Source organism: Sturnira hondurensis, unplaced genomic scaffold (genome assembly GCF_014824575.4).
Source record: "Sturnira hondurensis isolate 20B ecotype Veracruz unplaced genomic scaffold, ASM1482457v3 Scaffold0000780, whole genome shotgun sequence".
Classification (NCBI taxonomy): Eukaryota; Metazoa; Chordata; class Mammalia; order Chiroptera; family Phyllostomidae; genus Sturnira; species Sturnira hondurensis.
The window spans coordinates 17,821,769-17,846,171 of NW_028073411.1; the positions used below are offsets into that span (position 1 = coordinate 17,821,769).

At 48.9% G+C, this 24,403-nt stretch overlaps 1 protein-coding gene across 14 annotated transcripts in view; it reads right to left on the bottom strand.

The window, feature by feature from the left end:
- The window catches only part of ADD1 (adducin 1), an 82,214-nt gene that overhangs the window by 13,005 nt on the left and 44,806 nt on the right, over nucleotides 1-24,403 (bottom strand). For 10 of the 14 annotated variants that reach the window (XM_037046668.1, XM_037046690.1, XM_037046698.1 and 7 more), the window contains 8 exons: nucleotides 23,400-23,562; nucleotides 18,542-18,693; nucleotides 6,792-6,872; nucleotides 6,401-6,550; nucleotides 4,650-4,793; nucleotides 4,428-4,526; nucleotides 3,608-3,784; nucleotides 39-383 (listed from right to left, as the gene is read on the bottom strand). In XM_037046668.1, coding sequence (XP_036902563.1) covers nucleotides 39-383; nucleotides 3,608-3,784; nucleotides 4,428-4,526; nucleotides 4,650-4,793; nucleotides 6,401-6,550; nucleotides 6,792-6,872; nucleotides 18,542-18,693; nucleotides 23,400-23,562 — 1,311 coding nt within the window. The remainder of the gene's footprint in view (nucleotides 1-38; nucleotides 384-3,607; nucleotides 3,785-4,427; nucleotides 4,527-4,649; nucleotides 4,794-6,400; nucleotides 6,551-6,791; nucleotides 6,873-18,541; nucleotides 18,694-23,399; nucleotides 23,563-24,403) is intronic. The other 4 variants (XM_037046700.1, XM_037046705.1, XM_037046718.1 and 1 more) reach the window with 1 other exon arrangement.

Here is a 24,403-nt window from a genome sequence, read left to right on the forward strand (position 1 = left end):
TACATCATCTAACTATGAACAGTAAGGTAGGCACAGACCAAGCAGTTGGTAATACAGCTTGGCACGCAGACACCGGACGAGAGAGACTGCAGCAAAGGTTTCACGTGATCGTGTGTAATGTTCGTCCACACCTTAGTCTTCGACTTGGGGCTGCTTCCATTCTGCCCTTCCTCAGAGGCATCGTCCCCCCGGCCAGAGTTCAGCCACCTGGTCTTCTCTCGCTGCTGCTTCTGAAAACTGTGTCTGAGAGGAGAGCAAGTGCCCGAATCACCGTCACTAGCAAAGGAGTAACCTGTGACGGCGGCAGGAGCCTCCACCTCGCTGTGCTTCTTGGACTTCTCTCTCAGGGCCGGGTATCGGTAGGGGTAGCCAGTTCTGTAACCCTGGGGGCCAGAGAGCAGCAGACAGTCAGTGTTCCATGTCTACAACAGGGATCTGCTGAGGAAGACCATTCGGGGCACCCACAGACTCGGGACACAGGCCCACAGCGCAGCTCTGCAGCCCCAGTCCTAGGCACGTGCCCGCCAGGAAAGCGAACGTGTTCCTCAACCAAGGCACCGTGTGCCGACAGCAGCCCTCCTCCTAAGAGCCCCAAATGGGAACTGACCCGGAAGCCGACCCCCAGTGACACAGACACACCGGGGTGCTCACCCTGGACTGGGAACCAGCAATGAGAATAAACCCTGCAGCAGGCGCAGCCCATGGGGATGCTGCGTACCCCATGGACACCCCACGAGAAAGAGGGCACTGCCTTCTACTTCCACTGGACAGGGGCTGTCACCCTAGGGACAGCTAAATGACTCACAGAGGGAATGGGGCTCCCGAAGCGCTGGCATTAAGTACATAGTGTGTTCAGTTTTTAAAAACTAATGAACTGAATACCTGAATAGGTACAATCTCCTGTTTACTATATTTCCATAGAAAGGTAAAAATTCTTTTAAAAACCGGGCTTACTTGCTGCTGGCTACAATACAGGTTACACTATCCACCTACTCAATTTTTCTTTACCTCTGAAGTCACAGTTTGGATTCTGTGAAAAACTAGGGAAAACCAAACAAGAACACGCACGACCACTGGCTCTTGGCAAAACCACTTTATGTTTGACTCTAACTGAAACATGTACGTTTCACCCTCAACTCTGCCTCGCACCCTCTGCAGCTTTCTCTCACCACCTCGCACCTCCGCCAGAGCACTTGGTCCACTGCAGGCTACCCCCGTCCCAGGCGCAGGCCAAATCCCAAGGCCAGGGGGGGTCTCTCCCATCCCTCTTGTCCAGTGTTCAGCACTCAGCCTGAGAAGGTGTGGCAGACAGCCTTTAGGGGGGGGCCTGTGGTCCCCACCTCCTACGCAGGACTCGAATAATCCCCCATGACTTCAGGATAAACCACCTGGGGCTCCACAATTTTACCTCTGGAGGGTGTGGATTTCTCCTTTATTCTTCCCTTCAAATGCTGTCAAACCAAAATTAGAGGCAATGTGCAGACCTCAGACCTACTCTATAGCGTACAGTTAAAATGCGGGTTCATTCCTTCCTTGAGAAACTGGACTTACATCTCGATTTTGTGGGACACAATTTGGCATTTCTTCTGTGTACACTGAAATGAACTCCCTCTCCCAGTGGGAGGTTCTTCAGCTGTTCTCTGTCCTTCTCAGTGACAAGCAAACATATGACCAGAACGCTGAGTTGGGGACTGTGGTCAGTGGTCACTGTCCAATTTCCCTCTATAAACCACACGGCCCCCTAACATTAAAAGTGGCGACACATCCTGTGAAGGACACTGAAGGAAAGCGCCTGGCTGTAATGAATGTCTCAGAGGTCAGTCTTTCACCCTCTGTGTTCCTCCCCAAACGAACCCGAGTCCCTGTCCAAGTTTGATCCCTCCCCCATTCACCAGAACGCACTGAGCACAACAAGACAAGGCGGCTGCTGGTCTTGATTTTTGTCCTCTCTCCAGCCCTGACTTGACTTCAGGTACAAGCAAGTGAAACATCACACTATTTGCCAAGAGGAGAGAAGGGCTGTAAAGACTGGGCCAACCCCGCACTGGTCACCTTGCCAGGCCCAAAGGCATCTGACACCTGGATGACCGCTGTGCCTCTCTCAAACCTCTCCAGGTGTGTCTCTCCTGAGGCTGCACTGCCCTGTCTGCTACCTGCCTCCAACTGCCCCTTCCATCTTTTTGGTGAGCTCTGCGACTCTCCCTGCTCCCTGGCCCACCCTGCCCACACTGTCTCTGCCCCCAGCTCCACCATGCTCAGTCCGTCAGGGCACAAAACACAGGGGCTGGGTTACACAGGAACTGTGTCCTGATCATGGCTACGGGCTCACAAGTGGACGGTCAGTTAATGTAAGCCATCTTTACTAAGCAAATGAATTCAAGAGTTATGGAAGATTCTGTTCACTGCCCCTTCACTGACTGAATCTACTCTTGTGGACACTTAGCCCCTGAGGACACCCTAAATCAGATCCAGAATTCTTTTTGTATCAAAATCTCAGGAAAATTAAACCTCCTGCAACTGCCATTCCATCTGTGACCCATTCTGAAAGTCAGACCCGTCTTCCGTGGAACGAGGGGTGTCCCACTGGGTGCTGCCCTCCGGAGCACCCAGACCAGGCACACAAGGACGCCGGCCCTTCCTGAGGCTCCCTTGTCCCATGCTGCCACGGCAGGTCCTTGTGTCCAGGGCCTGCTTTCCAGAGAGTCCATGAAGAAGGACTCTCCCGAAGCCCCTCTCGGAGGTGACAACACAGCACGAAGGGCCCTAGTACAGAGCCACCTGTCCTACAAGGTGGTGGCGGCGACCCCTCGGGCCCCGTCCTGAGTAACTGAAGACCCCGGCAACTCAGAGATGGACCTGAAAGGCGTAGTCCGACCCCTCCAAACCCGCAGCCTGTCGTCAGTGCTGCCTCTGCCATGTTCCCTCCTTCACCAGCTCGGTCTGTCGAGTGTCTACCTCTCCTCTGAGGTCTTTTCCAAGTGCTATCTTCTCCCCCCGGCTTTCTCCCTGGCCCGTGCAAAAGGATGAAGGAAGGCCCTCACTAAAGCCCAACACAGACCACGCCCTGCCGCGGGCACAAGCACCCAAGGATGCCCAAGCTTCACCACCACAGTGTCTGCCCCGGGCTGGGCCCCGGGTCCCTGCCACTGGGACAAGGGTCTCCCACACGGTGAATGGGCAGCAAATGCCTGTGGGACACAGTGACCAGCCCCCAAACAGCTACACCTTCCTGCTAACAACACACGAAGAACCACTCACTGACTGCTTTGCAAAGGCCCCTGAGGAGCCTAACCGGGGGGCGATGGGAGCCGGCCCACTCTCGGCCCCAAGCGCTGGTCCCTAGCAGCCTGCGGCAGTGCAGCCAGCACCTACGCTTTGGTCCCCACAAAGTCCACACAAGGCGGTCTGGAAGACAAGACGTCCTAACGCTGTGCTTCAGCGCAGTGGAGAAGGGAACCGCCCGGTGCTGGCAGTGACGTGCCAGGTGCAAGTGCTCAGACACCGAGAGGAGGACAGCAACCCCAGAACATGCCCCCGCCTGCTCCCACACCACTGACACCTGCGCGATCGCACGACACCTGCCTTCAAGTGGCAGCAACATTCTTACCAGGTTATCAAGCATCCGCATGAGGGCTTCAAACTCCTGCTCACCGACCAGCCACTTAGGAGGGGCCCCGGTGCTCTCCCCTGCTGGGGACTCCGGGGAGCGGGACTTGGCTTTGTACTTCCCAGGATCCAGGAGGACTAGGTTGTCTGGCCCTCCTGCACTGGCCAGAGTTCGAACCTTTTCAAAACAAGCATACGTTACCATTTGAGCTCCTGACTGAGGGCATGGGAAGAACAACTAGGAGAAGTCACGTGAACAGAATGTAGATTTCAAAGGCAACCAAATCACCGAGTCTGGGAATGAGAAAGTAGGAGGCACAGTGACGGACTAATGACAAGGTTATTTTCAGTTTTCCTTTAGCCTGACAAAAATATCAGGTACGCCTACTTGATGGAGAAATGGAAAATAAAGCCCCTTTCAGAGCACGTGAGGCAGAACAGAGACGGCACTGCCACACGGACACGAGCTGGGGCAGCGGCGAGGAGAACAAGTGTGGGGCTGCGCACACCTGGTGTCTAAGAGGCGCCGACAGCCCCGCAGAAGGGGTGCCATGAAGGTCGGGCGGCGCACCGGTGACAACACAGCGAAGCTCCTGACACTGGGCCAGCCCACCCTAGGACCCCATAAACGGTGGTGACTCCCGTATTTGCATGACGAATCACCATTTGCCCAAATCAGTGAGACGGCACTTGTCCCAGTCGATTTCCAAACCCCTGAGCTTGGACCCGGCCAGGAAATGCCCAGACTCAAAACCAGTCTCCGAAGTCTGCGGGCACCCTGCCAACACAGGGAGAGACGGGCGGAGGGACGGCGCACCCACCTGGATCTCGCACGCAACCACGAGGTTGTGGATGTAGAAGAAGGCCTCCTCGACGCTCTCTCCGACGGACACCAGCCCGTGGTTCCGGAGAATGAGAACCTGAGAGGGAAGCAGGGACGGGAGCTCCGGGCAGCTGGAGAGGCTCCGGGACACCTCCCCTTCCCCTCCGCCCTCCGCCCTCCGCCCTCCACCACTGAAATCCCACGGTAGATGCCCGCTGACCTTGCTCTTAGGCCCCAAGTTTTTCTGAATGAGAACCTTTTCCTCTTCATCCACCAAAATCCCGTGGTAGTCATGATAACCCACTTCTCCAAGGGCCAGCGCCTCCGGGGAGATGGGCAGGAGGCCACATTTCATCGCCGAGACCTGAGAGGGAGCGGCCACACTGAGTGAGGGCGGCGCGGGAGGCAGTGCTGCCCGAGAGACACGCGAGGGGGCGGAGTTCACTCCGTCCTCTTCCCAGAGACGAACAAAGCCCCGAGCATAGAGACATGTCGTTTCTGCGCCTTGCTACCAACTCGCAGTCCAGAGTGCGAGCCTTCACTAACCGGGAGGCCCCAAGAGACAGTCCGCCTCTTTCTGGGAGTCTCTCACCCTGACAATAAGCGAGCTGTGAGCTCAGGCTGAGGGCCGGCGTGAGCCCCGGGTCAAGCTTCCTGTGAACGGGCCACAGCACTGAGAAAAGGGGGGTGTGAGATGTGTACGGAACGTGTACTTTTTATCTTAGGTTGTAGGTGGGACCAAAACAACTGAAAATCAGATAGAAACAAATTTGTAAAAGTTGAGGATAATTATACTGCATAATTTCTCTAGATTTATTTAAGTGAAAAAATTCTAACTCCATATAGCCTTTAGGTTTCCTTAAATTTCCCAAACTGACCTTATAGTTGCTACCTACGAAGGCCCTCTATCTAGACTAACAGGCTCCAGAGAGTCAGAGAACACCTCAGGTGCCACCACCCCACACAGAACACTCGGCTGAAAGACGCCACCGCACACACGGCAGTGCCACGTGGGACTCCTCAGAGTGTGAGCTTTAAGAAACTCCCTCACCTGTAAGAAGACATTTCTTTACACAGTAAGGCCTTGATAATTTTTAAAACAAATTGCATGGCACTTGCTTGTAACCACATTTTCAAAGGTACCTTTAAAAGTTCTTTAAAATGCATGGATGTTAGGGAAAAATCACACCCTTCCGAGAGTGACACACCAAACTGACGCTGACACTAAGAACCACACCCTCGAAGTACGAAAGCTCCATCACTCACCCACACAGATCAACATGCGTGGCATTCAAACATCAAGGTAGATTAAAATTCAGCATTACTGAATCAATAAAGTCCTCTTTCGAACAAATAAGGACAGGAAGTCACTAATGTATAAAACTGGAAATAAAAAGCCAATTCTAGACAGTCGTAGAGTGCTTTGCTTCCACGTGACGGCACCAGCCACGGACTGTGCATTCCCCACAGAGCGGTCTGGGCTCGGCCGGGGGGCCAGCTCCCCCGACAGCCTGCAGGACTGCGCCCTCCCGCCCTGGCGGCCCTCCTCCGACGCCCCGGTCAGCAGCCGGCCAGCGCACTGCAGTCCCAAGACCCACTGAGCCGTCCCTGCACTCACAGGACCCCCACACCCACCCCTCCTGTCCCGCTTCTCCAGAGAAGGCTCTCCAGTTCACTGCCACCATCCCGCCCTCCCCAACAGTGTCAGACGCTCTGAAACCCGACCTCCACTGCCAACACACTGCGATCGTCCAATCTGTGAGTGCAATGGGCACTGTGAGAATCACGTCGTGTAGCATAGAGACCCCTTCAAAAAAAAGTCTTTTAAGAAAGTCAAACTTAGTGAGGACAGAAATTTCTTAACCCCACAAAGTTAGGTTTACGGACTCATGGCTACGACAGGCACTGCCAGGGAAACAAGCACTCGGGGCCTCTCACTGAACGGCTCTCCAGCTGTAGGGTGACACTCACCGCGGCCCCTGCTGGGGTGTGAATGTGGACCACACACCTCACGTCCGGGCGCGCGGCATAAATTGCAGAGTGTAACGTGAAGCCAGCTTGATTCACTCCTAGATTAGTGCTTCCACGGTCTACGATATCTCCTTGTAGATTTATTTTCACCTGAAAATAAGAAAACAAAAATTTTCAGTGTCAAGAGGACTTCAAATTACCATATGGAGAACTTACTTAAGCCAACGTTTAAAGTATTTGTAACTAATTGCTAAGGTTTTTCTTTGAGTTAATCACACAAAACAGCGTCTCCTCTTCTTGGGAGTTAAGCATCTAACGGGATTAGAAGGGGTTTAGTTAAGTAGCTTGACCTACACATTCATGACCCGCACAAGGGAAGTGACGTTCTTACCAAGCTGGACGCAGTCACTTCACTGAAGAGCAGCCCAAAAGGCACAATGAGGAAGTGCTCCTGCTCCGAGCTCACTCTGGTCTGTGGGGACATGACTGCGTTAGCATGAAAATCCAACCAAAATTATGTGCATCTCCTTCAGGCCACAACCTCGTGGGTCTGTTAAATGTGCACACAGCACAGGGCATTCCTTGTGGTTATTTATCAGGTCACAGCATGCCTCTTGGGCACGTTCACGAGAACTAACCGTGCAGAGAAAAACTTGGTGGTGGCAAAACCAAGCGGCACCTGCAAAGAGGTCGCTCTTCGGCTACACAATGAAAACCAGAACTCCCACTTTAAAAGTCAAACCAAGCCCTGGCTGGCGTAGCTCAGTGGATTGAGCGCGGGCCTGTGAACCAGAGGATCGTGGTTCAATTCCCAGTCAGGGCACATGCCTGGGTTGCAGGCCGGTTCCTTGCAGGCTAAGTACCATCAGGGGACGCACAAAAGGCAACCATACATTGATGTTTCTCTCCCTCTCTCCTTCCCCTCTAAAGATAAATAAACAAATAAAATCTTAAAAAAAAAAAAAAAGTCAAACCAGACCTGGGTTTAGCGCCAAAGCCCGCAGGACAACGGGCAATCGGCAATCGCGGCAAAAACAGGAGCCCGCTCCCGTGCTGCCCGAACTCCTGTGGTCTCTGCGACCACCCCGAGCTGTCCGCTCCCTCCACGGCACCCTCCCGGCCTCAGCCCGCCAGATGCTGTTGGCACAAATGCTAGTAACAGGGCAGGAGGAAAGAAGAGCCCTGCCCCCAAAGAAATTCCATGTAGGTCTTCGAAGGGTTTGGGGGTAGACTTCCCAAAGTTATTTGGTTGGAATACACTCACTTGTGGACTAAGAGTTCTGATCAGGGTCAGGGAGGCAGGGTTTTGTTTGCTGAAAACGCCTTGGGGCACTCGGTGCAACTCTCTAATAGGCAGCCCAGTGCTTCTTCTGTGGTGGAGCGCACACACACACACACACACACACATACAAGACACACACGAGACAGTCTGTCCGGGCAGCTGCAGGGACAGGGACGCGCCCCGCATTCCGCACCCAGCGAACACTCCGATGTCCCTACTGAACAACCTGGGCGCAGCAGTGTGACCGAGTGCCAGCTGCAGAGACCTCTGCCATGCTGAGCACCATGTCTGTCTCACTGAGGTTCTGGCCCACAGCACAGCACAAGCCCCACCTACCACTTCATTCTCAAACAGCAGAGACCAGCCCACGGCCTCTGTCTGTGTCTTCAGGCTGAACCTGCTTCAGTGCCTCTGTAGAGGTTCCTGGGGGCCCACGGTCACAGAAGATGAGTTAAAATCCTGGCTCTGCTGCTTTGGGCGCCTGGGCTCCTGACTCACAGGTAGGGTGGCGGGCTTGCACCCAGGAGGAAGGGCTCAGAAAAAGGCACTGCCACAAGCTGACAGTCATGGTGGGGCAGAGGCAGCAACAGTAAACAGCCACCACCCACGAACCTGTGCTCCTGCGCGCTCCCCAGCTCTCTTCCCCTTCCCTCCAAAGTGCACACTGGGCCCACCTTTCCCCAAAATGCTCGCCCATGAGTGCTGGGTTAGCCGGGCTTTCCACGGCTAACTAGCTCTTCTACTTCAGAAACCACACCGAGCTTCTCAATGACCTAAAAGGAACCTACGCTGCCCCAATCTCCAAGTTGGGTCAAAACAAAACATAAAACAAGCAATTATTTTGTGTATTCACTGAAATGAAAAAATAGGGTTGAAAAATGAGAAAAAATTAAGTGTCAGGTATATTTGCTTATTTTAAGTTTGTATTCCAAACAGACGTGTGGAGTATTATTTAAGTGTAAGAAATCACATACCCATGGACCCCTTCGCCCAGCTCAGAGATAGAAGGCCCAGTGTCTCTGAAGTCCCACCTCCCTTCCCCCACAACCCGGAATTAGCCACCATCCTGACCTATGTTAAGCATTTTCTTTCTTTCCTTTATAGTCTTACTTTTTACCTACTCATCCCTAAGCAATGGTTTAATTTTTATGTTTATGAACTTCATGATTGGAATCATACTGTCTGTATTTTACAGTGACTTTTTTCAACATTTTATTTATTTGACTTAAGTACAGTTGGTATACAATATTAGTTATGTTTCAGGTGTACAAAGGAGTGACGAGACCCTTACACCTTATGATGTGATCACCCCACTAATTCTAGTAACCATCACCCAGTATCACTGACTGTGTCCCCTTCAGCTTTTCATCCATCCTCCCACCCTCTCCCCTCGGGCAACCACCCCTTTGATCTGCTTCTATAAGTCTGTTTTGGTTTGGTTTGGTTTGCTCATTGGTTTTGGCTATTTTTTTTAGATTCCACATGTAACTGAAACCATACAATATTGGTCTTTCCCTGCTGCCTTATTCAATTAGCACAACACCGTCTAGAGCCATCCGTTCTGTCCCAAATGGCAAGACACCATTCTTTCTACGGCCGGGGCGCACTCCACGTGCACGTGCACTGCTCCTCGTCTATCGACGGACACCCAGGCTGCTTCCATGTCGTAGTTATTGCAAACGACACTACAGTGAACACAGGCATGCATGTATCTTTTCAAATCAATGTTTGTTTTCTTTGGATCAATACCCAGAAGTGGAATTGCTGGATCATGTGATATTTTGATTTTTAATTCTTTGAGGAACCTCCATGCTGTTCTTCCCGTGGCTGCACCAGTCTGCACTCCCATCCACAGGGCTCCTTCCTCCACGTCCTCGAGAGCTGGTTGTTTGCTGATCTGCTGACACTGGCCACTCTGGCAGGCGTGCGGTAGCAGCCCACTGTGGTTTGGTTTGTGTTTCTCTGATGACACAGGACGTTGCGCCCTTTTCTGTGTCTGCTGGTGACCTGCGTGTCCTCTTTGAAGAGAGGTGTTCTCACGTCCTCTGCGCACTCTGGGCAGACTGCTTGTTGTGGAGTTGGCCACCCAATTCCTGAGGCTCCTCCAGATGACGACGTGCACGGCTGCCATTTGCTCGTGCTCACGGCTGCACGGCGCCCGCAGGACAGACATGCAGCTTTTGTAGCCATTCTCCTGTCAGTGAGCCCGAGTTCCAGTTTGCTATTAAAAACAATGCTGGGGAGGGAGGAAACGTTGGCCAGGTAGATGGAAGTTGAGTCCGCTTACTCTTGCCCCCAACTTGGATACTTGGCTGATCTTCCAAAAAAATAAATGGAACATTCAACAGCATCTTAGCTGACATGACGTTTGGAAGCCAAGGAGTACAGAAGACACTTCACAGCGCGTACGTGAAGATCTTACAGCCACAGAGAGCCTGGCCAGAAATCACAGCTCGGTGGCCCCTCCCCTCCCAGGGCAGGGAACCCCCAGACCCACGCAGCAGTGACGTGAACACACAGAGCTGGGGAGGTCCAGGCTACACACGCACAGCGAGCAGCACAGCCGTGGCTGCAGTGGCAAACGCCGAGCGGCAGAGGGCCCGACAGAGATTCCACAGGAACCTTGGTCAAGCGGCAGGGGCAGGCTATGGCCAGCCGCGACTGTGACAGACTTGTCTTTTTGGAGAGGTGGTGTGTGAGGGAAGCTGGACAGGGACTCAGTGCTGCAGTGGGGGTGCCCACAGAGACTTTTTAAAGGGGGAGCTGAGGCGTGTTGGACAGGGACCCCATGTGCAGCTGCCCTACCAGCAAGGGGAGAGGACTGAGGGTGTGGTTTGCTCCCACTGAGTGCAGCTGGGCGGAGAGATCAGAAAGGCGCACAGCGAGGGGCTTTCGCGGCCCCAGCCCAGCACAGATGGCCGGGCAGAGGCTGCTCAGAGTGGACAGCTCTGGACTCTGCTTCAGTGGCAGTGGGTTGAGAACTGGAGGGACAGGAGTTGAGCTTACAGCCAGACAGAGCTGACTTCCCTGGCGGAGATCAAACCTCGGGGAGGTGAGGGAGGCAGCCAGCCCCTACCTCCTTCAGGATCTCAAGTACCACCAACCTCGAAGACCTGCAAGAGAGGCATGGCAGGCTCGAGAGCGCCTGCAGAACACACGTCCACAAGAGAAACACCTGAAGCCTATAGTTCAGAACTTCTCTCGGGGAGACAAAATACACCCAGGGCCCTATTCCACTGAGGCCAGTGAAGCATGGAGATCAGACACTGGTGCAGCAAGGGGGACTCAGGGACACAGAGCTGCCATCAGCACCAAGCAGGAAAGAGCTGACCCTCTTATACAGACTGGCCCCCTCTTAAAAGGCACAGGTGGTTCACCAGAAACTATACATTACCGGAAATAAGCTGGGACAGACCAGGCCTGGCAGTGCAGGGGGAGGGGGAACACAGCCACGATTTTACCAGAAGACTGAACAGTGCCTCCCAGGGGAGATGCAGGTGCCCCACCCTCCCGATCACAAGGAGCTCCTACCTTTTGCAACAACATGGATAGAGCTGGAAAACATTATGCTAAGTGAAATAAGCCAAATAACAGACAAATACCATATGATCTTACCTAGAAGAGGACACTAATGAACAAAATAAACTAATGAAAAAAACAGAACCACAGGCATGGAAATTTGGAACAGACTGACTGACAGTGACCAGAGAGGAGGAGGAAGGGGAAGACAATGGTGCAAAGAAGGGGAAGGGACTAGACGAAGAACATGTATGAATAACCCACGGGCATGGACAGCAGTGTGGGAATTGACTGTGGGAGGCGGGTTGTGGGATGGGCAGAGGAAGGCAAAGAGGGGAAAACTGGGACAACATTTTGCAACAGAATAACAAAAAGTGACTTAAAATAATAAACTTTACTAACCAGTGTTACCCCAACAGAAATAAGCAAACAAACAAGCTAGGAACACCCTCACCCCTACCTCCTAGTGCACACTGCTGTTACATGTACACGTTTCCCCGGAGAACAAAGCAGGGGTGACACCAAAGTATTCTCCCAGGGGCCTAATCAAAGGCACAGCGCCCCCATTAAGACCGCGGTGGTCCTGCGCCTCTGGAGTCACCTGTCCAAAAACTAAGATATGGTGCCTATAAAACAGCTGTGGTTTTAATTTCTCAATTTCTGGTTCCTAATGAGTTAAACAACTCATTCTTTTATGAGACATTCTCATTTCTCCTGTGGAATCCCTTTCTGGTCTTTTGCTCCACATTATACTGGGCTGTCTTTTTGTTATTAACAGTTCTTTATCTGTTCTAGATATTTTTTGCTGGCTATCTGTAAAGCACAACTGTTCAACTGCTTAGCTTTTGTTTTTACATTCTTTGTGGTGTCTTTTAATGATGAGAAATTTGTTCATTTTAATGTACTCAAATTTATCCATCTATTATGACAGACGTCTTAAGACATCTTGCCTTAAGTCAGAGGTTTAAAAAAATCAATGACTTTCACCCATATTGACCCTAAAGTTCTTAAAGTATTGCCTTTCACACTTCCTTCTTAATTCACTGGGATTGCTGTGTAAGTGCATACAGTATATACTTGCCATGAACACAGGGGTGTAGACACCGTCTTTCAGCTCTGATTCTTCAATCCAACGGGGCCAGCACCAACCACCAGCCAGTCTACTTTTCCCCCACTGACCTACAAGCTCTGTCTTGTCCCATTGGTCTACTTGTCTTTTGTTTTGTTCAAGGCAGACTATTCTAATTGCTATCACTTACAAGTCTGACATTTGATAAGGAGAAAAATCTCTTTACCTAGTTCTTCAGGCTTGTCATAGCTATTCCTTGCCATTTTTCTTCCATATAAATTTTACTTTTTAAATATATTTTATTATGCTATTTCATTTGTCCCATTCCCCCCCTTTATTCCCCTCCGCCCTGTACCCCCTCCCACCCATACTCCTCCCCACTTAGTTCATGTCCATGGGTCATACATATAAGTTCTTTGACTTCTACATTTCTGATACTATTCTTTTTTAAAATTTATTTTCATTGTTGTTCAAGTACAGTTTTCTGCTTTTTACTCCCATCCTGCCCCCCCTTCTTACACTATTTATTCTTAACCACCCCCTGTCTATTTTGTACCTACCAATTATGCTTCTTCACCCTGTACGTCCCCCCTTCCATTCTCCCCTCACACAATGGTAACTTCAATGTTACCACAGATTACCATTTCTGTGCTTCTGTTCCTGTTCTAGTTGTTTGCTTAGTTTGTTTTTGTTTTTCAGGTTCAGTTGTTAATAGCTGTGAGTTTGTTGGCATTTTACTGTTCATATTTTTTATCTTTTCTTAAATAAGCCCCTTTAACATTTCAGATAATAAGGGCTTGGTGATGATGAACTCCTTTAACTTGACCTTACCTAGGAAGCACTTTATCTGCCCTTCCATTCTAAATGAAAGCTTTGCTGGATAGAGTACTCTTGGATGTAGGTCCTTGCCTTTCATGACTTCAGATACTTCTTTCCAGCCCCTTCTTGCCTGTAAGGTTTTTTTCAGAAATCAGCTGATAGTCTCATTGGAACTCCTTTGTAGATAACTCTTTCTTTTTCTCTTGCTGCTTTTAAGACTCTCTCCTTATCTTTAATCTTGGGTGATATAATTATGATGTGCCTTGGTGTGTTACTCCTTGGGTCTAACTTCTTTGCGACTCTCTGAGCTTCCTGGAAGTCTATTTCTTTACCAGATTCAGGGAGTTCTCCTTCATTATATTTTCAAATAAGTTTTCAATTTCTTGTTCTTCCTCTTTTCCTTCTCGCATGGCGATAATTTGGATATTGGAAGATTTAAAGTTGTCCAGGAGGTTCCTAAGCCTTTCCTCATTTTTTGAATTCTTATTTCTTCACTCTGTTCTGCTTGGATGTTTATTTCTTCCTCCTGCTTTTAATCATTGAGTCCCAGTGTCCTTCCCGTCACTGTTGGTTCCCTGTGCACTTTCCTTCATTTCACTTTGTATAGCCTTCACTTTTTCCTCTATTTTGTAACCATATTCAGCCAATTCTGTGAGCATCCTGATTATCCGTATTTTGAACTGCGCATCTGATAGGTTGGCTATCCCTTCACTGCTTAGTTATATTTTTTTCTGGAGCTTTGATCTGTTCTTTCATTTGGGCCTTTTTTTTTCTTCTTGGTGAGCCTGTTACATTGTAAGGGGCGATCGCCAGGGCAGGGCCACCCACATCACTGCATATGGCACTGTACATGGGTGGGGGTCCAAGAGAGAACAGTGCCACTTCCTGAGCCCTCGGTCTGCTTTCAGTACCTTCCCCCACCTCCCACAAGCAAATTGGGCCCTTCTGGTGCTGATTCCTGGGTGGGTGAGTTTGTGTAGTTCTAGGACCCTGTGGGTCTCTCCAACAAATTCTCCTGTGAGGCTGCAAGTTTCTCCCACTGCCCCAACCCTCACAGGTTTCTTCAGTTGGAGGTTTTAAGGTTTTATCTCTCTGCACTGGCACTGTGGGTTGCAGGTCCGTCTCACTCCCCAGTCATTTGTTCCCGGTTTATCCGCACTCGAACGTGGGACCAGCCACTGCCTTGCTGCGAGTCCTCTCCGCCCGGCTGCCCATCTCCGTCCCTCCTACTGGTCTGGGTGAATGTTTCTTTAACTCCTTGGTTGTCGGACTTCCATACAGTTTGATTTTCTGGCAGTTCTGGTTGTTTGTTTTTTAAATTTGTTGTCGTCGTCCTTCTTTTGGTTGTGCAACATGGCAAAGTATATCTAACCTACACCTCCATGTTGGCTGGAAGTACTCTTTCATACAAATTTTAGAAACACATTATCAAGTTCCACATTAAAAAAAAATCCCACACCCTGGCTAGTGTAGCTCAGTGGATTGAGTGCGGGCCTATGAACCACACGATCGCGGTTCAATTCCCAGTCAGGGCACATGCCTGGGTTGCAGGCCAGTTCCCAGCAGGGGATGCACAAGAGGCAACCACACATTGATATTTCTCTCCCTCTCCCCGTCCCTTCCTCTCTAAAGATAAATAAATAAAAAATCCTTAAAACAATGTAAAATATTTTTAAAAATCACAATCATTTATATCTACTTCTTTTTTCTTTGTCTATATACATACATATTTCCTATGGCTATAAACTATACACTTTATATTTTGTTTTATAATAATCATATTTTGCATGGTCTTTAGTGTATTGTAACATTCCTTTAAATTGATGTTGAAGGACTGAGCCATTTCCCACGTACTGCTGGGAAAATAATGAAAACACCGTCGTTTTGATACATAAGGCTGTAACACCATGCTCCTTCTTTCACTTCTCTCCTTCACATTATTTCCCAGAGTGAGCCTAACAGATCTACACACTTTAGTGGGAAGTTTGCTGTATGCAACTTTCTGAGCCTGAAGCAAAGAGAAAGCACTAACTACGGATGTGATGTGAAAAACGAGACAGACACATCGGTCAGTTTTCTAGCCCCCAACAGACTAGCACCAGCTTTCCCGCATGCCTTCCCACGCAACAGATGACCCTTCTCTGTGTACAGGGAACTAACGTCCATACCTAAGGTAACTCACTAAAAATCAATCAGTATCTCTGGCAAAGACACTGCCGCACCCCAGAAGCGCAGTGCACTGGTCACGGAGGCAGACTCCAGAGCGCCCTGGGGCTGACCTCACACTCCACTGATACCAAGAGGCATTTATGAACAGAAAACCAGCCACCAGCCAAGCACCACCAAGAGAGGACGGCCAGCCCGCGGGCTCTCTAGAGGACAAGCCCCAAAGCCCCTCTAAACCCAGTGCGACCTTACAACAGACATCCAATTCAGATGAGCTCTAGCACCTGGGAGCACGTGTGAACCTCACAGCACAGCACCCCCACAGCGCTCTTTCAAAGAAAGGGCACCAGGACCTGCCCACTCTTCTGGCTCACTGACAAATACTGTTAACAGTTCTTTTTTGTCATCTACCTGGTAACATCTAGACCATAAAACAAAAAAATGAATGACGTAAGTAATTAAAAAACAAAAACTTTCCTCCTAAATGATTCTCTAGTTCACAAGAAAAAGGAAATATTTTAGTAACTTAAATTTCTTTTTTTACTCAGTAGTAAGTTCCAAACAGATCATCAACAGAACACACTTAACTAATTTGGCAAAGTCCTAAATAACCAAAGGGGGGGGGGGGGGGACACACAAGCAATTTAAGCAATTCAAACTTATTTAAATAGCATTCATAACAGGACTTGTGGTAAACAGCATTTTAAAACTTCCAAAGAGCCCTGGTTGGTGTAGCTCAGTGGATTGAGCGCAAGCCTGTGAACCACACGATCACGGTTCGATTCCCAGTCAGGGCACATGCCTGGGTTGCAGGCCAGTTCCCAGCAGGGGACACACGAGAGGCAACCATACATTGATGTTTCTCTCCTTCTATCCTTCCCTTCCCCTCTAAAGATAAATAAATAAAATCTTAAAAAAAAAAAACTTCCAAAGAATGTGACGATGTTACTGAAGCCAAGGATAAAATTTCCTATCATAGCCATAACATTTTCATGGAACTGATTTTTAGGCGACAACTTTACATTAAGTCTCCAAGCAGAGCAGCAGCCGGGCATAATTAGCCCCAGACACCAGCCACTGCCGTGCAGACACAGGGAAGGAGCCGGCACTGTAGAGGGGAGGAACTGTAGAGGGCTGACCGGGCCCACTGATCAAACATCAAAGGGAGCTGTGGAGTTCCTGTTTGACAGTTTTTAAAAAATAATTCAGTGTTTTTCCCTGCCTGGTTTGGCTCAGTGGATTGAGCACCACCCCGCCAACTAAAAGGTCACCAGTTCAATTCCCAGTCAGGGCACATGCCTGGGCGGGGACCAGGGTCCCACTTGGGGGCCTACCAGAGGCAACCAATCAATGTATCTCTCACAACAATGTTTTTCTCTCTTTCTTCCCCACTTCCCCGCGCTCTAAAAATGAATATATTTTTAAAATCTTTAAGTACTTCACTGTTTTTTATTTTTGATTCCAGAGAGAAAATGAAGAGAGGGAGCAAGAAACATCAAGGTGAGAGAAACATCAATCAGCTGCCTCCTGTATGTGCCCTAACTGGGGACTGAACTCTAACCTAGGTATGTGCCCTAATCGGGAATGGAACCCACGACCTTATGGTTTATAGCCGGACATTCCAACCAACTGAGCCACACCGGCCAAGGCTTGGGGTTTCATTCAGCCATCGCCTGAGAGTTTACATGTATCTAGTCTGTGCCTAGCACCCCCCTGGCCCTGGGGACACACAGCAGAGGCCATAACAGGGGCTCCGTCACAGAGCTCACAAAGACTGAGGGCAGACACAGATGCCAAACATAAAGGTACAGTATGGCTGAGGTCACTGCGAAGGGGGAAATGAAGATGTGCCGGGGTGGGTGACAGTCTACAAGCGCGACAGTGTCAACACAACAGAGTCAGGTCTGCACTTTGAACGACTCCCTTTAGTGGATGGAACACAGAGAACAGACGGAAGGGGGGGTAACTCAGTAACCCTGGCAAAGCCCGGAATCGCATCCCAGAAGCACAGTGCACTGGTTCCAAGGTGGGCCCCAGAACCCTGCCTCGGAGGCCCAGCATCCGTGACAGTCCAGAATGGAGCTTAAGCACCCCAGGCTGAGTCCACGAGTCAAGAACACTTGCGTGTGTGTGCTGAGTGCAGACGAAAGGGCAAGACGATCTAAATGGCCGCTGACCCTGACTGCCTCAAAGATGAGAGTGCAGCAAGGTTATGGCTCCTTCTTTAGATATCTGTGTAAGGGACACTTGCTACCAACAGCAAGCATAGTATTAATAATTAAAAATATCCAATAAAAGAAATTGAATAAGAACACAAAGATTGGAACAAGTTTAAAAGTCAAAGGAGGAAAGCAATTCAAAGAGGCTATCCCCACAAAAGAGCACTGAGAAGAAGAAAGACACTAAGATGCACCAAGAACCAACAAAGGCGGAGAGGAATGGGACTCCACGGCAGGACCCTGGAACAGGCGGTCAGGAGCAAGGGTGGGCTCAGACATCGGCAAGCAGCTCCAGTTTTCTCGGTGACACAACGCGGTCACCCACTGGGAGGAGGCAGGACCTCCAAACAGAGGAGAAACAGCAGGACGTCTGGGTGCACCCAAGCGTGGCGTCCTACAGCTGCCGGGGCGTGCGGTGGGGCCCCTGCAGACCCGCTGCAGGTCTGAGGGAGGGCCAATGGCTCTGCTGCGCAGGCGCACCTGGCACTCACTCAGGCTCAGGGAGGGGAGGACCGTGCTGGCAAAGAGCACTCTTGAGATGACGGACCACGACATCCAGCTGGATAACACAGGGAGTGGCTGCGGGCTGGTGGCCTGGGATGCAGAAGGGAAGACCCACAGAGGCAGGGCCCGCTCCGCTTCCTGATGTGGTCCAGGGTTGGAACAGTGCCAGGCGCAGGGTAGCAAATACACACAGCTGGCGCCCAGGGAGTCTTTGTTGCGACCAGGGATTGAACAGAGGTCCTGATAGTGCTGCAAAATGGCTAAAAACCAAAGTAGCTAAAGAATTAAAATAAGAGACAGAGGAAAGTAAATAGCTTCATTCTTAGGTTTTTAGGCATAAAAAGATTTTTTAAGAACTTCCTAATTTTGGTAAACATGCATTTATCAGGTTAGCATGTAAGAAGGACGTTTTAAAGTAGTACTGGTCTCATAACTGTTCATTCACACTGGCTAGTTCTCCGATCACTACACTTTGCAGCCAGGAATCAGAAGGAAGCTGTTCCAAGATTCCCTTCTCCTGAACAGAAGAGGTGGCAGCAGACACACACCGCCCCGACACCCACCGTGATGTGGTTGTAGATGAGCTGAGACCACCCCAGCAGATCCGCGAGTCTGTACAGCGCCGCCAGTTTGCAGCGCAGCAGCTTCTCCCCTTTGTCGTAGGCAATCGAATCGGACCCTCTCAGGTCATTCACAGGGGTCACCATGCCAAGACCTGAAGTGAAGAAAAGGGAAACTCAAAGATGTAATATTTCTCACCAAATGTAAATCAAATAATGACATTCCGAAACATGAATCTTCCCCACTGCACCATAAAGTCAGTCTCCAAAACGCAGAGACTATTTCATAAAGACTATATTCCCTAACAATACAATTAAGTTGAAATCTGTAACAAAAAAGTAGCAAAACTTGTGGGATGCAATAAAGCAACACTCAGAAGGAAGGAAAAAGGTTCTTTTAAAAAATGATCTAAGTCCCTACCTTATGAAATTAGAAAGCAAATTAAATCCAAAATCAAAAGAAAAAAGTAATAATAAAGATAAAAGTGGATTATCAAACAGAAAAATGATAAAGAAAAATATTTAATCTTGAGATTAAAAACAGAATAAAATAATGAAAACAAAACAAAACACACCTCTAGACTTGTCAACACAACACAGCCATGATACAAATTACCAGCATGGACAAGTGGGCGGGGACATCACTACCAAACTTTCAGACGTTTAAAGCAAAATACCAGGATAATGTGAGCAACTATTCCAGAAAATTTTTTAACTTAGATAAAAACAGACAAATTCCTTAACAGACACAAGCCACGAAAGCTCACTCCACAAGAAAGAGGTACCCTGAGTAGCCCTATTTCCAGGCCCAGATGACTGTGCTGTGAATTCCATCACACATCTAAGGACGAAGTAACACCAGTTCGACACACAGTCTTCCAGAACACTTTCCAGACGATTCTACCTGGCACAGAACTACCTTGACAGCAAAAGCACACAGACATTGGCATCACATGACATTGAAAGGGAAGAACATACTGGTATCTATCATAAACACAGACTCAAAAATACTTAACAGAAGACTCGCAAATAATCCAACCACACATGAAAAGAACACACTGTGACTGGGACGGTTTATCTCAGGAAAACCCAACTGATACAATTCACCATATCAAACTAAAGAGGAAAACCATGGAATCATTTTAATAGATGCAGAACAAGCATTTCATAAAATTCAACATCCTTCTAGGATGAAAACGCTCAGCAAACTAGAAATAGAAGGAAACACCTTCAATTTGATAACAGACATCTACAAACACATATAATGGTAAAAGACTGAATGCTTTTTTTAATATTTTATTTATTTATCTTTAGAGGGGAAGGGAAGAGAGAGGAAGAGAAACATCAATGTATGGTTGCCTCTCGTGAGTCCCCTGCTGGGAACTGGCCTGCAACCCAGGCATGTGCCCTGACTGGGAATCGAACCACGATTGTCTGGTTCACAGGCCTGCGCTCAATCCACTGAGCTACACCAGCCAAGGATGAATGTTTTTCTTTTTAAAAAATATTTTGTTTATTCACTTTTATATAGGGGAGAGGGAGAAAGAGAGGGAGAGAAGCATCAATGTGTGGTTGCCAACTGGGGACCTGGCCCGCACCCCAGGCGTGTGCCCCGACTGGGAATCAGACTGGAGACCCTCTGGTTCACGGGCTGGCACTCAATCCACTGAGACACACCAGCTGGGGCTGATCCCAGTCTTTTATTTGTGAACTCCTTCAAGCATACAGAAAACTGTAAGTCAGTATATATTAATCTTCTATTTTATATCTTTAATTTTTAAAAATCGTTTTTTAGAAGATTTTCCAGAAGATGGCGGTCATGGCGGCACAGTTTTAGAACCTTCTCAAACGTCCATCGCAGCCCCACACAAAAACTGACTACAGCAAAAGGGGCGGCGAAACCCAGACACCAGGAGGACTCCACAGCACACTGGGTGGCGAGCCCAGGACACTGAAAACGCAAGGGCAGGGCTGCCCCAGACAGAGTGCAGGCTGCTGGCGGGCCGACGGCCGACCCTGAGACTCCCAAGAGGACCGGCAGGAGCACACCAGGATGCAGAGGCCAGTGCGGAAGGGACCCGAGGCCAGGAGGGCTCTTCGCACTGGTGTCCGAGCAAACCGCCCAAAACCACCTTTCAGGACAGTCTCACACTAAGAACTCTGCAGATTCAGAACCAAAGCTGCGCACCACAGACCATCAACAAAAGGGAAGGAGAAGGAGAGGAGGGTCAGGTAGAAGTGTGGGAGGGACAGAGCCTGATCCCATTGGACCAGCCACCGCCTTTCCCGCTCTCCAGGAGGACACAGAGGGAGCTCGAGCCACCACATTACAGACACGTTGCTGAAGCAGACCCCTCCAGGAAAACCAATTTCACATGAAAAAAAAAAAGGAAAAATACTGTGCTCATACTGTATAAAAATTACCTAAGAAGTCGGAATCTCATTCCTACAGATAACGAAAGCACACAAAAAGACGTGTCCACAAAACAGATGAAGACAATAAACTCTTATTTGATAACAAGGTAGAGAAAGGCATTAATACTGAACGAGAAAAATACATTTAATATAATTAGGAAAATTCAGAAATGAGAGCTATAGCATAAAAGGGATTAGGTATTGTTAGGTCGGATTGCTCAAGAAACCAGACGGACGCAGTGAGCTAAGGAGCAGGGTTTATTAGCAGGAATAAGAGGGAAAGTGGGGCCAACCAAGGGAGGTTAGGACTCGCTTCGTTGTTTCTAGGGCAGGGTTTTTAAGGACAAAAACCCGCAAAGCGTAACTGGTTGTGGTGTCAGAGTCTGACTGGCTAGAGCCGGTTGCTGGGTGCCATTTCTGCTGAGCATTGTTCTCGACACACCTTGTCAGGCTCAAGTTAAAGCTGCACACTGTTATGCCGGATCGGCCGACCCCAGACCCCAGTCTTGGCCGGGCATCTGTTTGTCCTGCATAGGGTCGGCAGGCAGTGTCCCAGGCTGCAGTTTTCCTGCCTGGTGATTTTCCATCCCTCCCAGGCCTGCCTGGGTCTGTCAGGTATAAATAAAAAATAATTTTAAAAATAAATACTAAACAAGAAGTTAAAGAACAAGTTAAAGAAGGAAGAAAAAAGTTTTTAAATCATAAAGAAATGAAGAAAATGATAAAAAGGGTTTGAGGAAAGTGACAGTTCAGGAAGACACACAAAGCCCTGTCCAGGTGGCTCAGCTGGCCGTAGCATCATCTCGACCACGACTGTGAGTTCAATCCCTGGTCAGAGCACATACAAGAAACAACTGATGACGCCCTGGCTGGTGTAGCTCAGTGGATTGAGCGGGGGCCTACGAACCAGAGGATCGTGGTTCGATTCCCAGTCAGGGCACATGCCCGGGTTGCAGGCCGGTTCCCTGCAGGGGACACATGAGAGGCAACCATTCATTGATGTTTCTCTCCCTCTCTCCTTCCCCTCTAAAGATAAATAAATAAAATCTTTAAAAAAAAAAAAAAAAAGAAGCAACTGATGAAAGCGTAAGTGAAGGGACAACAAATCCATGTTTCTCTCTGTCCCTCCTTCTCCCTCCCTCTCTCCAATCAATTTAAAAAAATCTAAAAACACCAAGAAAACCCAACATGCATGTAATAGGAACCCCTGAAGAAACCAAAACCAAGGCAACAGAATAAATACCAGATACCAATTCAAGACAATACTGCTAAATTTTAAAAAAATGTGCACGGGCACATCAGCTGGTGAAGCTAAGCCGGAAGAGCCAACACTAAGACACACTCTGGTAAACTTGCCCCACTCTAGAAAGACAGTGTGCACATCCAGGAAACAGGACCAGGTCATTTTTATGGAAAGGTCTTCCAATTTTAATAGCAATGTTTTGGGCCAGAAGGAAATGCATCACGTATTTAAGACACAGCATATAGGACCCTGGCTGGTGTAGCTCAGTGGATAGAGAGGTGGCCTGTGAACCAAAGGGTCACTGGTTCGATTCCCAGTCAGGGCACATGCCTGGGTTGCGGGCCAGACCCCCAGCTGGGGGCTCCTAAGGGGCAACCACACATGGATGTTTCTCTCCCTCTCTTTCTCATTCCCTTCCTCTGTCTCTAAATAAATAAATAAAATCATTTTAAAAAAATGATATAGCATAGAGGAAAACGTGAGCCACGAATTTCACACCTAAACTGAGTAAACCAAATTAAGCAACTGAACCAGCCAGACCTTCAGGATGGAGGTCTGTGCTAGTACATTACATGTCTCTAGACACTAAAGAGATGTCACTCTGATGCATGCCAGTCAACTTCTGAAAGTACCATGGACAGGACATGCAAATAGCAAATGCCGGGCGACCTTCTGGCACTGGTCTCTCAGCAGCGGCCCATCCAGCTAGACCCTTCAGAGCCTGACCCAGGGCCTGGTACACGGGAAGCCACGTGAGCCGGGGCCCCAGTTACCCCGGGTTCCACACTGCTCACATTCTCACATTCACCCACCCAACATTTTCCCTCTGGCTTGTCTATGGAATTTCTCTGCTTCTCACTCATTTGCAAGCTGCAGTGAGAAATGGGGGTAAGAATGCTGACCTCACTAAAATGAGCTCATGCAGAATCCATGTACTGCTCCACAGGCATTATTTCTGCTTAGTTTAATGCACACAGGCCACCACAGGAGAAGCCACATAAAAAAGTCACCTATATGAGAAATAAGTCTCATGGGCTCATAAAAATGAGCCCTCTACATCAAAACATTCTCAGGCTTACAGCCTATTTTTTCCTGTAACTAAAGCACATTAACCTTCAAAAACCTCCATTCTGTGCATCACACTGATTTTGCCTGAGAAAGCGTCCAGAAGGAGACAGCACGCAGGGGTCAGGGGCGACTCACTCATGTTCAGGGCGGCCAGCCCTCCTTGAGGGGCTGCCGGGTAGACGCTGGGAACGGTCGTGGTCATAAAATCGGCAATCTGCTGCAAGGCCAGTAGGCCGGTGGGGTTCTTCCCCTTCTTAAACTGTTCCTGTATCATTGACTCCAACTCTTCGCAGAAAGCCTACAAAAAGGCAAATGCAAAGAGTGAGACACCATTTCCTTTCTGTCCCCTGGGAAGACAAGGGTGATTTGCACACAGAGCGCACGTCTGCCTGTCTCCACCTAGCACCAGAAAGGTGGGTGGACACTCCCACACACTGTTCCTTGAAGCATAAACTGGCACATTCTTTCTGGAAAATAACAATATAAAAACTTAAAAATCTGAGCAAAAAATTCTATTCCTAGAAATTCTTTCTAAAGAAATAACCAGGGATGTGCTCAAGATTTGTTCATGAGGACGATCATCCCAGTAGTACTGACTGAAGGGAAACCAGGTGACAGTCCCTGTGGGAAATGGCAGACAGACGAAATACACAGACCCACTTGTCAGCACAATCTTACGCACGCATTCAACACGATAGCCAAGAAAATTAAATGACACAAATTTGCTCTTGATACATATTTGAGTTAAAAAGGTTATAAAGCAACACAACTGGAGGCAGGATTGAGGATGGGAGGTGGGGGGGGAGCAGGGAAAGGTGGTGGCAGGAAAATGGAGACAACTGTACTTGCACAATAAAAATTTTTTAAAAATAAAACAAAAAGACAAAAAGCCCTGGTTGGTGTGGTTCAATGAATTGAGTGCCAGTCTGTGAACCAAAGGGTCACTGGTTTGATCCCCAGTCAGGGCACAAGCCTGGGTTGCTGGCCAGGTTCCCAGTTGAGGGCATGTGAGAGGCAACCACACACTGATGTCTCTTTCCCTCTCCTTCTCCTTCTCTTCCCCTCTCTAAAAATAAATAAATAAAATATTTTTTTAAAAGGCCAAAAAAAAGCAGTATAACTGGTTTTTATAAGGGTAA